This window comes from Rhinatrema bivittatum, chromosome 6 (genome assembly GCF_901001135.1).
Source record: "Rhinatrema bivittatum chromosome 6, aRhiBiv1.1, whole genome shotgun sequence".
NCBI classification, from domain to species: domain Eukaryota; kingdom Metazoa; phylum Chordata; class Amphibia; order Gymnophiona; family Rhinatrematidae; genus Rhinatrema; species Rhinatrema bivittatum.
The window spans coordinates 252,230,663-252,242,767 of record NC_042620.1 but is presented as its reverse complement, the minus strand read 5'-3'; the positions used below and the strand labels follow the sequence as shown (position 1 = coordinate 252,242,767).

General features: G+C 46.0%; 1 protein-coding gene across 2 annotated transcripts in view; it reads right to left on the bottom strand.

Moving 5' to 3' along the window:
* The window catches only part of CCDC189 (coiled-coil domain containing 189), a 45,788-nt gene that overhangs the window by 745 nt on the left and 32,938 nt on the right, over nt 1–12,105 (bottom strand). For both annotated transcript variants that reach the window (XM_029606813.1, XM_029606812.1), the window contains one exon: nt 103–169. In XM_029606813.1, coding sequence (XP_029462673.1) covers nt 103–169 — 67 coding nt within the window. The remainder of the gene's footprint in view (nt 1–102; nt 170–12,105) is intronic.

Below are 12,105 nucleotides of genomic sequence, written 5' to 3'. Positions count from 1 at the left end.
TGGCAAGAACTGCTCTATAGGCATATCTAGCTGGGACTGCACAAGCTACGAACTGTTAGAAATTAGAAATGAAAGGCAAGAGTGTGTATTTTCTGTCTGTACCTGAGCCATCGCCCTTCTCGTCTTGCTCAGGAAGGCCAATATACGACAGAGAAATATCCAATCGCACCTTAAACAGGAAAACAAAACGTCAAGAAATACTTGGATAAGCATGTTTGTGTCTATTCCTATCTGATATGGAAAACTTTGTTGTAAAGTGTATTTCTGTATATGTCGCTATAGGCAGTGTGAGTGTACATTCTGTGAATATATTCACATTATAGATATATTTGTGTGTGTGTATATATATACATATTACATACACATTGCATTAGTTCAGCAATTACATGATAGCATGTGTACTCGTATGGTGGATATTGGTGCATTATGTGAACAATATCTAATGATTTATTATTATATGGTACTAAAACATGTATCCACTGCTGGTAATGCTTTCTATTACTATTGTTATGTTTACATTTATCTAAGATTGACAAATAATAAAAATATTTTATGTTCTAAGTATTTGCCTCTTGGAGTTTTCTGAAAGAATAGGTATCTTGTAAATTTAAACAAATAAATACATTTCTCCTAGGACAAGCAGGATGGTAGTCCTTACAGATGGGTGACATCATCAGATGGAGCCCGGCACGGAAAACTTTTGTCAAAGTTTCTAGAACTCATGCCCAGCATGCCACTATCCGCGCATCCACACGGGGTCCCTCTTCAGTCTCTTTTTTTTTTCCGTGAAGTAGTTGCCTTGCGGTGGTGGAGCTCTGCTCTGTAGTGCTTCTTCAAAGTGTTTCCCGGTTGTTTCTTGACTTTTTCTGCATTGGGTCCATCTTCTCCAGTCGGTGCCCTATCCAGCGGCATAGTAGGTGTTTGTTTTCCCTTCATTGCGGTTGATTCCCGGTGTGTCACTCCTCGGTCGCCGCCGGCCATAGACTGACTGCTAGCTGTTTTTTATGGCATCATCTGGTGCCCCAGTGCCTGTGGACCATGTCTATTACTGATCCACATGAGGTCTCTATCCGCTGCCTGGGGGCATCGCACAATGCCCCTGGGAGCCATCTGTGTCATCAGATGACCCCCAAAGGCTGTCGTGCCCAGCTGGACAAAATGGAAAAGCTTTTTGGGTCCAAAAAGTCTGATCCATCTACTCCGGCATCAGAGGAGTCGACACCTAGAGGCCGAGGGGAGCCGTTAGATACGCCATCCCTTTCCACTCCTCCAGGGGGCCCGTCTCGAGAGAGAGGAGCTGGAGATAGGCTGTCTCCAGTGTCGTCTCATTCCAAGATGTTGGGGTCTTCACTTTCCTTGGTGCCTGGGAAAGACTGGGCCGAGCATTGGTCACTGTCGACACATGGCACCAGGATTGGTGTGGCATTGCAGCTGCTGTGCTGTGATGAAAGCGACTTGTGGGGAAGAGGCATTCCCTGTACGTACCTGGATCAGTCCAGACAGTGGGTTATGTCCCCAATCCAGCAGATGGAGTCAGCACAAGCTTTGAGGGGGCGTATACATATATCCTACTACCCCCTCTGCAGGAGTTCAGTATCTTCTGACTCCAGCAGATGCGAGTAGGGGAATCAGGCTTCTCCTCCTTTTCCTTCTTTCTCACTTCTTTTGCTTGATTATTTTGCTGCCTTTTTCTCATGGATCAAGTTTGTATCAAGTTAAAAAAAAAAAAAAAAAAAGTAAAGTAAAGCAGGGTCCTTTCACCTTTTGGGGAGTGGCTTATCTCTCCTGTCTCTTTTCTGCAGCCGTGCTGTTTTCTTTGTCGTTGCAGCAGGGGTAAGTAAGTTTTTCTTCCTCTGAGTTTTTCTTCACAGCACAGCTCCTGGTGCCCGCGAAAGCCGGTGGTGCCGGCCTCTTCGTTTTTCTTCACTCACCCGCGGCCATTTTGCAGCTCCTCGTGGGCTGCTGCTGCGCTTGGGAAAGACTTCTGGGGCGGGTTGTGTGGCCGGGAAGGCCCCCCCCCGCGGCACCCCCCTGTAATTGCGGACAGCGGGCAGTGCGGGCCGCCCGGGCCCCCCGCAGCGGCGCTTTTGTGCGCGTGGCCCCCCCCCGAGGCTTTTGCTCTTTTTTGCCGCTGTTTTTCATCTCTCCCCCGGCGATCCCGATGGCTGCGGCTGTTGCGCTGTGCGGCCTGCGGCGACCCGGGGTCCCGGATTTCCCGGGAGGGCATCTGTGCACGATGCCTTCCCAGGGGGGAAGGTACCTCACAGTCCCTTACTGAATTTTCTTTTTTGCCCGGGCGGCGCGGGCCGGCCACTCCGCCATTTTTGGCGGGAACGGGGGCCTTGTGTCCTGCACCCGGAGGCGCAGGACACAAGGGAGAACGTCTCCCGGGAAGACCCTACAAGCTGGGGCACCCCCCCCGATTCTGGTGCAGGAGCCAAGCACCCAGAGCAAGGGAGCAGGAACCACGCCGCCCCTCGAAACGCACCCGGGCAGGCCGGGATTCTCTCCGGAGTTTATCCTGCTCATGCATACCGCTTATCTACAGGGGCTGGACACACCTGTGGGACCCCCCCCCTAAGATCCAGCGGATGTCGCCCTCGGCGCCGGCCCCCCCCGACCCTTCGGGAGCGGGGGCCTCCCGTCCTCCTACTCGGGTCCGTTCGGCGCCAGCGGCAGTGGGGGCGGTGCCCGACCCAGCGGGACAGGGACCTGACCTCCCGGACGGGGGCCAAGGGGACGGCACGCAAGAAGGGGATGATCCGCGTACCCTACGCCTCTTCCAGAGGGAAGAACTGGACGACCTCATCCCGCAGATCATTCAGGAATTAGATTTGGACCCTCCACCGGACCCGCCTGCTCCAGTGGCTCCCGCTGTCGTCACCTCCTCAAAGAAGGGAGATCCAGTCCTGGCGGCGCTTCGGCCGAGGGCTCGGGCTTTTCCTATCCATGACTCGTTTTTACAACTTCTCACCAGGGAATGGGACACCCCGGAGGCCTCCCTGAAGAGCAGCCGGGCGATGGAAAAGCTGTACCCGCTCCCTGAAGATTTTCTGGACCTCATCAAGGTCCCAAAGGTGGACTCCGCAGTGTCGGCGGTCACGAAGAGGACGACTATCCCAGTAACGGGAGGTGCGGCATTGCGAGACACACAGGATCGTAAGTTGGAGGTTTTTCCTTAAGCGGGTCTTCGAGGTCTCCGCGCTTGGCATGCGGGCGGTGATGTGCAGTTCGCTTGCCCAGCGGGCTAGTCTCCTTTGGGTACAACTCCTCACGTCTCAGAATCTGCCGGCCGATGAGGCTGCCCAGGCGGATCGGCTGGAGGCCGCGGTGGCGTATGGGGCGGACGCCTTGTACGATCTTTTTCGGGTCCTCGCAAGATCCATGGTATCAGTAGTGGCGGCACGCCGACTACTATGGATACGCAACTGGGCGGCAGATACGTCCTCGAAGTCCAGTCTGGGCTCTCTCCCCTTAAGGGGCAAGTTCCTCTTCGGGGAGGATTTGGATCAGATCATCACGTCCTCTGTAATAAGCAAAAGCTGTTACCTGCACCTTCAGTGAATTTAGGGGTAACCCTTTATTCAAGTCCTCCTAAAGAAAGTCCAAAATTGATGTAATAAAAGCTCTCTTTGCTGACACTCTCATATCAGTACACCAACCCTCAAAGATCTTCCACACTCTTACATCCTCCAACAATGTAGATATCTTCTTTGCCCATAAGAAATATTCACAACACCTGTATATAATCCCTCAACTAAAGGCACCCTTTCATTGGCTAAGGTGAAAGACGAAACCAAGCTTATCATGTAGCAGTAGACCATGGAATGGAAGCGGTCCAAGGAATGATGACCAAAATGGTGTGGGGTCTATACAGAAAGCCGTATGAAATGAGATTGAAGGACCTTAATATGTACAACATGGAAGAGAGAAGAGAAAGGGGAAATATGATACAGACCGTCAAGTACCCAAAAGGAATTAATGATATGGAAAAATAAAATCTTTCCTGATAGAAACAAAGCTGCAAAATTAGGGGTCATAATATGAAACTCCAAAGAGGAAGACTCAAAAACAATGTCAGGAACTATTTCCTCATGGAAAGGGTGGTGGATGCATGGAATTCCCTCCTGGAAGAGGTTGTGAAGATGAGAATGGTAATGGAATTGAAAAGGGTGTGGGACAAACACAGAAGATCACTGCTGGCTAGAAAATGGAAATGAAGAAATTGGGAAACTTTACTATTACACCTAAAGTTTACATTTCCTCTTGGGGGTAGCCTGCATAGAATGGCAGTTACTACTACCCTTAACAGAAGGCTTGGGGTAGCCTGCATGGAGTAGCAGTTGCTACTACTTTAAAAAAAAAAAAAAATATGGTGAACAGACAAGATGGACCATTTTGGTCTTTTTCTGCTATAATTTACAATGCTACTATGAAACAGATGCCTGGACAGAAGAAACACCACTGGATCCCCGTCCTATATTCGCAACAGATCTGCACCCCAGGAACATCTTGGCCAATTGGGAGCCACCAAAATCAGGAAGCCTCAATGCTTGAAAATTCTCTGTATAATCCTGCCCAATAAAGGCCAAGGTGGAAAAACATAAAGGCAGACCAATTCTGAATCAGGGCATCCAATTCTGCCAAACCCTTTTTGACTAAAGAAGTTCTACAGCCTGGTGTTGCTGCTGGAAGCCATCAAATCCATCATTGGCTCTCCCCATTTGTTCACTATCAATGAGTATATGTCCTCTGACAACAACTATCCTCCCAATCCAGAGGGTTCTGGCTGAGATAGTCCGCCTGCACATTTTCCACTCCAACTGTTTGTGCTGCTGAGATCATCCTTACGTTTCTCCACCCAATCTGTCAAAAGACTTGCTTCTTGCCCCACCTGAGGGCTTTTCGTTACTCATATACACCACCACTTTCACATTGTCTGAAAGAATTTTGACCGTTGTTCCCTCAACAGAGGAGCAAAATGAAGGTGTGCCAATCTTATTGCCTCCATTTTCCAATGATAGATGGACCACCTGCCTTCTTCCAGTGTCCAACTGCTCGAAGCACCTGATCCTGACATTGCGGCCCTGCCCCAACCTAGGAGACTCTCTCCTCCAGATTTCCAGCAATCAGCCACCATTCCAAACTCCCCTTTGCCTGATTCAGCAATTCCAACTGCTGGTAATAAATCTGAGACTGAGGAGACCATCTCGACATTAAAGCTTTTTGTAAGGGGCTCAAATGAGCCTTTGCTAAGGGACCAGTTTCAACATTACTGCCATGGAGCACAACACCTGAAGATAATCCCACGCTCTGGGACTCTGAAACCCTAACAAGGCCATTCCCTTGACTCTGCAGCTTCTGGATCCATACTTTGGACAGATAAACATAACCTTATCTCCTGTCGAAACATGGCCCTAGATAATCCAGTATCTGGATTCAGCGTACTCTGGCTGAACTTGACCACCCAGCCCTGATCCTGCAAAAATTGCACCACTCTGGCCATAGCAGTTTTGTTCTTCTCAGCCGACTTCCCCCATATCAACCAGTCATCTAGAAATAGGTGGACTAGAACAGTGGTGGGCAAACCTCAGCCCATGGGTGAAATCTGGCCCCTAAAGATTTTTATTTCAGCCTGCCTATCACTTGGACACGCTTCATTATGTGTTGTCTGCTGATGCTCTAACCTGCCTGCCCGAGTGTCCGATATTATTATCATAGGCCAAGTTTTTGCCCTTGATGACGCTTCACAGGGAGATTGTAGCATCAGCACAGTTTAATGATGCACTGATGGGGGTCCCACTCCTGCCAGCAAGGAGAAACCCCATGCTGCTCAGAGGAGGAGTGGTGAGTAATATGGGAGTAAGGGAAGGGGCAGTAGTGAGGATGATGAATGAATGAATGAATGAAATGGAAGGGACATGAATAAGTAGGAAGGAGAGAGAAGCAGTGAGTGTCAGGGAAGGGAATGTGTGGGAGGGGCGAGTGATTGAGTGAGAAGGGGGTGGGAATGAGAAACCTAAGAGGGTGAGTGGGAGTGAGGGGGTAGTGACAGAGGAAAGGGTTTTGAGTAGGAGGGTGAATGACAGAGGGGAATGAATGGGAGTAAGAGTGAGTGACAGAGAAAAGGGGAGGAATGGGAGGGGAGGGAAATGAAGGGAGTGGATGTGAGGGAGGGCGTGACTGAGCGGTGAGTGACAGAGGGAAGGGTGAGAATGAAGCAAGAGAAAATGGTGAGGGAGCGAGTGACAAAATGCAAGGTGTTGCATATAGGGAAAAATATCCTATGCTGTAGTTACATGTTGAAAGGTTCCATATTAGGCGCTACCACCCAGGAAAAAGATCTAGGCATCATAGTGGATAATACTTTGAAATCGTCGGTTCAGTGTGCTGCGGCAGTCAAAAAAGCTAACAGAATGTTAGGAATTATTAGGAAGGGAATGGTGAATAGAACGGAAAATATCATAATGCCTCTGTATCGCTCCATGGTGAGACCGCACCTTGAGTACTGTATACAATTCTGGTCACCGCATCTTAAAAAAGATATAGTTGCGATGGTGAAGGGTCAGAGAAGGGCAACCAAAATGATAAATGGGATGGAACAGCTCCCCTATAAGGAAAGGCTGAAGAGGTTAGGGCTGTTCAGCCTGGAGAAGAGACGCTGAGGGGGGATATGATAGAGGTCTTTAAGATCATGAGAGGTCTTGGAACGAGTAGATGTGAATTGGTTATTTACTCTTTTGAATAATAGAAGGACTAGGGGGCACTCCATGAAATTAGCAAATAACACATTTAAAATAAATCAGAGAAAATTATTTTTCACTCAACCCACAATTAAGCTCTGGAATTTGTTGCCAGAGGATACGGTTAGGGCAGTTAGTGTAGCTGGGTTTAAAAAAGGTTTGGATAAGTTTCTGGAGAAGTCCATTAACTGTTGAGTTAGGGAATAGCCACTGCTATTACTGGCATTAGTAGCATGGGATCTACTTAATGTTTCAGTAGTTGCCAGATATTTGTAACCTGGATTGGCCACTCTTGTAAACAGGATGCTGGGCTTGATGGACCCTCAGTCTGACCCAGTATGGCAACTTCTTATGTTCTTAAGGGGTTGCGTGAATGAGAGGGAAGAAGGGTGAGTGAAAGGCGAGAGGGTGAATGAATGAAGGTGAGTGAGAAGGAAGGGAAAAGAGAGGGAGGAAGTAGAAGAGGGCAGTGGAAGAGAGCATAGAAGGGTACATGAGAGAGAAAGAGAATGTGTGTGTGTGTGAATGAATGTGTGTATATATGAGAGAGAGAGGAGAAAGTCTGTGTGTACCCTACTATCCTTCCCCCTATTAATCCTCTACAATCTCACGGTGACTGGAAATGAAAAGTTTCCAGGTATGGGGAGGAGGGAATTTTTTCATTCTTATTGTTTTTTATTTTTGGGTATTTGATATGTCTGCTGTTTTGAAATATTGATTTTGAGGAAATGTTTAAAGTTTTTTTTATCCTTATTCTTTTTAATTATTAGATGTTCTATTTGTCTCCTGTTTTGAAATATGCTTTGTATTAGTATGATTTCCTCACTGTTATGATTGATTTATATTTCTTGATTTTGTTTTAAGAAAACCACTGCATATAGTGGACTGAATCAAATTACGGTGAACCTAGAAGATGTGGTAGGCCTGATTGACAAACTGAAGAGTAGTAAATCACCTGGACCGGATGGTATACACCCCAGAGTTCTGAAGGAACTAAAAAATGAAATTTCAGACCTATTAGTAAAAATTTATAACTTATCATTAAAATCATCCATTGTACCTGAAGACTGGAGGATAGCAAATGTAACCCCAATATTTAAAAAGGGCTCCAGGGGCGATCCGGGAAACTACAGACCGGTTAGCCTGACTTCAGTGCCAGGAAAAATAGTGGAAAGTGTTATAAACATCAAAATCACAGAACATATAGAAAGACATGGTTTAATGGAACAAAGTCAGCATGGCTTTACCCAGGGCAAGTCTTGCCTCACAAATCTGCTTCACTTTTTTGAAGGAGTTAATAAACATGTGGATAAAGGTGAACCGGTAGATATAGTATACTTGGATTTTCAGAAGGCGTTTGACAAAGTTCCTCATGAGAGGCTTCTAGGAAAAGTAAAAAGTCATGGGATAGGTGGCGATGTCCTTTCGTGGATTGCAAACTGGCTAAAAGACAGGAAACAGAGAGTAGGATTAAATGGGCAATTTTCTCAGTGGAAGGGAGTGGACAGTGGAGTACCTCAGGGTTCTGTGTTGGGACCCTTACTATTCAATATATTTATAAATGATCTGGAAAGAAATACGACGAGTGAGATAATCAAATTTGCAGATGACACAAAATTGTGCAGAGTAGTTAAATCACAAGCAGATTGTGATAAATTGCAGGAAGACCTTGTGAGACTGGAAAATTGGGCATCCAAATGGCAGATGAAATTTAATGTGGATAAGTGCAAGGTGATGCATATAGGGAAAAATAACCCATGCTATAATTACACGATGTTGGGTTCCATATTAGGTGCTACAACCCAAGAAAGAGATCTAGGTGTCATAGTGGATAACACATTGAAATCGTCGGTTCAGTGTGCTGCGGCAGTCAAAAAAGCAAACAGAATGTTGGGAATTATTAGAAAAGGAATGATGAATAAAACGGAAAATGTCATAATGCCTCTGTATCGCTCCATGGTGAGACCGCACCTTGAATACTGTGTACAATTCTGGTCGCCGCATCTCAAAAAAGATATAATTGCGATGGAGAAGGTACAGAGAAGGGCTACCAAAATGATAAGGGGAATGGAACAACTCCCCTATGAGGAAAGACTAAAGAGGTTAGGACTTTTCAGCTTGGAGAAGAGACGACTGAGGGGGGATATGATAGAGGTGTTTAAAATCATGAGAGGTCTAGAACGGGTAGATGTGAATCGGTTATTTACTCTTTCGGATAGTAGAAGGACTAGGGGACACTCCATGAAGTTAGCATGGGGCACATTTAAAACTAATCGGAGAAAGTTCTTTTTTACTCAACGCACAATTAAACTCTGGAATTTGTTGCCAGAGAATGTGGTTCGTGCAGTTAGTATAGCTGTGTTTAAAAAAGGATTGGATAAGTTCTTGGAGGAGAAGTCCATTACCTGCTATTAAGTTCACTTAGAGAATAGCCACTGCCATTAGCAATGGTTACATGGAATAGACTTAGTTTTTGGGTACTTGCCAGGTTCTTATGGCCTGGATTGGCCACTGTTGGAAACAGGATGCTGGGCTTGATGGACCCTTGGTCTGACCCAGTATGGCATTTTCTTATGTTCTTATGTTCTTATAGTGGTTTACAGTCCAGTTTTTTGTCTGCACCTTACTACTTATACTTTATGGCTTTTATATGTGACTGAGGTGAGGTAGTCTGCTAGCTGGGAAAATATCTTGTACCTGTTGGGTTGAACGTTTTTCTGATTTTGGTAGAGGTTGGGATCCATGATTGCAGAGGGCTCCTTGGGTGCTAAATATGATGGCACTTAAGCCTGCTAGATAATACCTGCAGCAAGTGCTGGGGATTTCATTGCTGTGTCACGGAACTTCAAGGGGGATCTGCCCACTGGCCCTTGCTGCACTTGATAACTTGTAATGAGGCTCCAGGACAAAAATGTTTGCCCATCCCTGCCTTAAATCACCAGGCTATGGAAGATTATGATTCTGCCGAGTCTGTTTCACCCTTCCTTGGATCACTGAATGAAAAAAAGTTCCAATCTTCTAAAGGGATTAGAGATGTTTAGCTACTACAAGAAGACTCTGAAAAACCAACCAGTGAACTCTCTGATCAAGATACCTTCTTCAAAGTAGAAAGGAAAACTGAGTAAGGTGAACTGTGATAAACCTTAGGAAGACAGGAACTGTGTGACTAGTCACCCACTCTTCCTAGACCCTCACAAGGCATTCCCTATAGGAAAGGGCTAGCAACTTCTACATTTTTCTGGCTGAACAGTTAGCCAATATAAAGGCTGACTTGTTAGATCCTTAAGCAATACTCTTTAGAGGAGCTCAACGGTGTATCGCTCAAGGATATCAAGAGCAAATGAAGGTCCCAAGAAGGAACCAGTTCTTCCCTGGGAGGACATATACTTAACTCCCCTTAGGAAGCATGAAATGTCTGGATGAGCTGCCAATGACCTGCTGAAAAATCGGCCTCTATAACAAGTGATTGCCATAACCTGCATCTTGAGGAAATTTAGCAACAGATCCTTCTCTAGACCCTCCTGTAATGATGCCAAGATGAAAACCACCGCAGCCTTGCTGAAAAAAACCTTCTCTTGGTCCACTGTGTTTCAAAAATCACCCATTCCTTATCAAAAGCTAGTGAAGTAGATCTCATTCGGTCTTTTAACAGAATGGGCACCACTCCATCGGAATAGTCCTTCCTTTCAAGGACCAGGCTGACGAAGCTGCTTGGCTACCTCCTGCATCTGTTTCAGTAGGTCCCCTGTATACTGGCCCATGAATCAAAGCAGGCATTAAGCATCACTCCCTGGGAAACCTTTTTTCCACAAGAATATCCAGGGTGCTGGAATCCTTCACTGGGAGAACCGAGAAATGCATTCTAGTTCCCTTGGCCTTTTTCAGAGCAGATTTGACCACCATCAGTTGGTGCAGTAATTGCCTCTTTTTGAAGCTGGGAGCCTTCTGGACAAGATAAATCTTGTCTGCATTCTTAATCACAAGAGCTGCAAAGAGGGAATTATCCTACACCCTCATCTATATCTCCTGAAGGATCTCATGTGTTGGGAGTGCTATGATCTCCTTAGGAGGCTCCATGAACCGGAGGATGTCCAGCATTATGTTTCTGGTTCTATCCTCCTTCAGGGGCTAAATCTGTATGATTAGCCCCTGAAGAAGTATTTAGTGAAACATCTGCCATGTTGGGTGATGAGATTATGCTTATAAGATCAATTGTCTTTAATTTTTGTTCTTTTCAACATTTTATTTGTACATAAAAATTTTCAAAAAAAAGAACCTTTATAGAATTTGTTTATATGAAAGACTTTCCCTTAAGGTGAATGGTTGAATAGTGCGGGTGGCCCATTCATTGAAGGGCACATCGTCTGGCTTGCTGACACCTTATTTATAAGAGAAAAATTAGCTGGGGTTTATGAGATTGTGATAGTCATCCCCTTTTTTTCGAGTTTGTGGGTCACAGTTTTTTGGGAGATATAACGGCTCTCTATATTGTTTGATTCATCCTCCTTGAACAATTCTCTGCACAAAACTAGTGAAAGAGAAGGCCTCTGGTGAAGACTTCTTTCTCTCTGGAGGAGAGGGGTCAGAGGGGAGAGCTGTCAATTACTCTACCTCATATCTGTAACCATACCCCAAAAATACTCTGCATCTGACTCCAGTTAGAATACCTAGGGAGAAGACCCAGATGCTGCCCTTTCTGCAAACAACCCATTCCTCTGAATGCTTGTCTGTTTAGACCTAGAACCCAAAGAATTCCTGTGCATCGGTTAAACTTCCTTTTCCAATAGGCTGGAGGTACAACTGCCAGTGACATTGATTTCTCTCTGGGAACTAACATTGATAACAGTTCTGGGGCTGAACTGCCAGGCAACTGTTGAGACTCCAACAGCAGTAGGAACTCGGCCTGCATCAACATCAATGCACTCGATACAGGGGCACTGATGCTCCATAAGGCCTTATCCAAGGTCTGCTGGATTTTTTTTTTATCTAGCTCCTCTTCCAAGATCGCTGATGCCAACACCATTTGGAAGGCAGGAGAGAAGGCCATATCTTCCTGGAAAACCAGAAGTGTATCTATGTCCGTCATCTGGACCCTTGGAGACTGTTGCTTGTTCCCGGGAATACATAAAAAATGAGCTCTCCTCTCCACGGGAATGCTTCAGGGGATTCATAGCCACAGCCAGAATGTCCCTGTTCCCAACCTTCGCTCAATGCCAGCATTAGAAATCCTCAATGCCAGACCCAAAGAAGCTGAACCCTTGGCTTTCTTTGGATGGGAAGAGTCTGTCCCTATGGCAAGGAGGTTCGATGCCCTCTTGATGTCTATGCATCACCAGCATCTAGTGCAGCTCCTAGGTCTGTC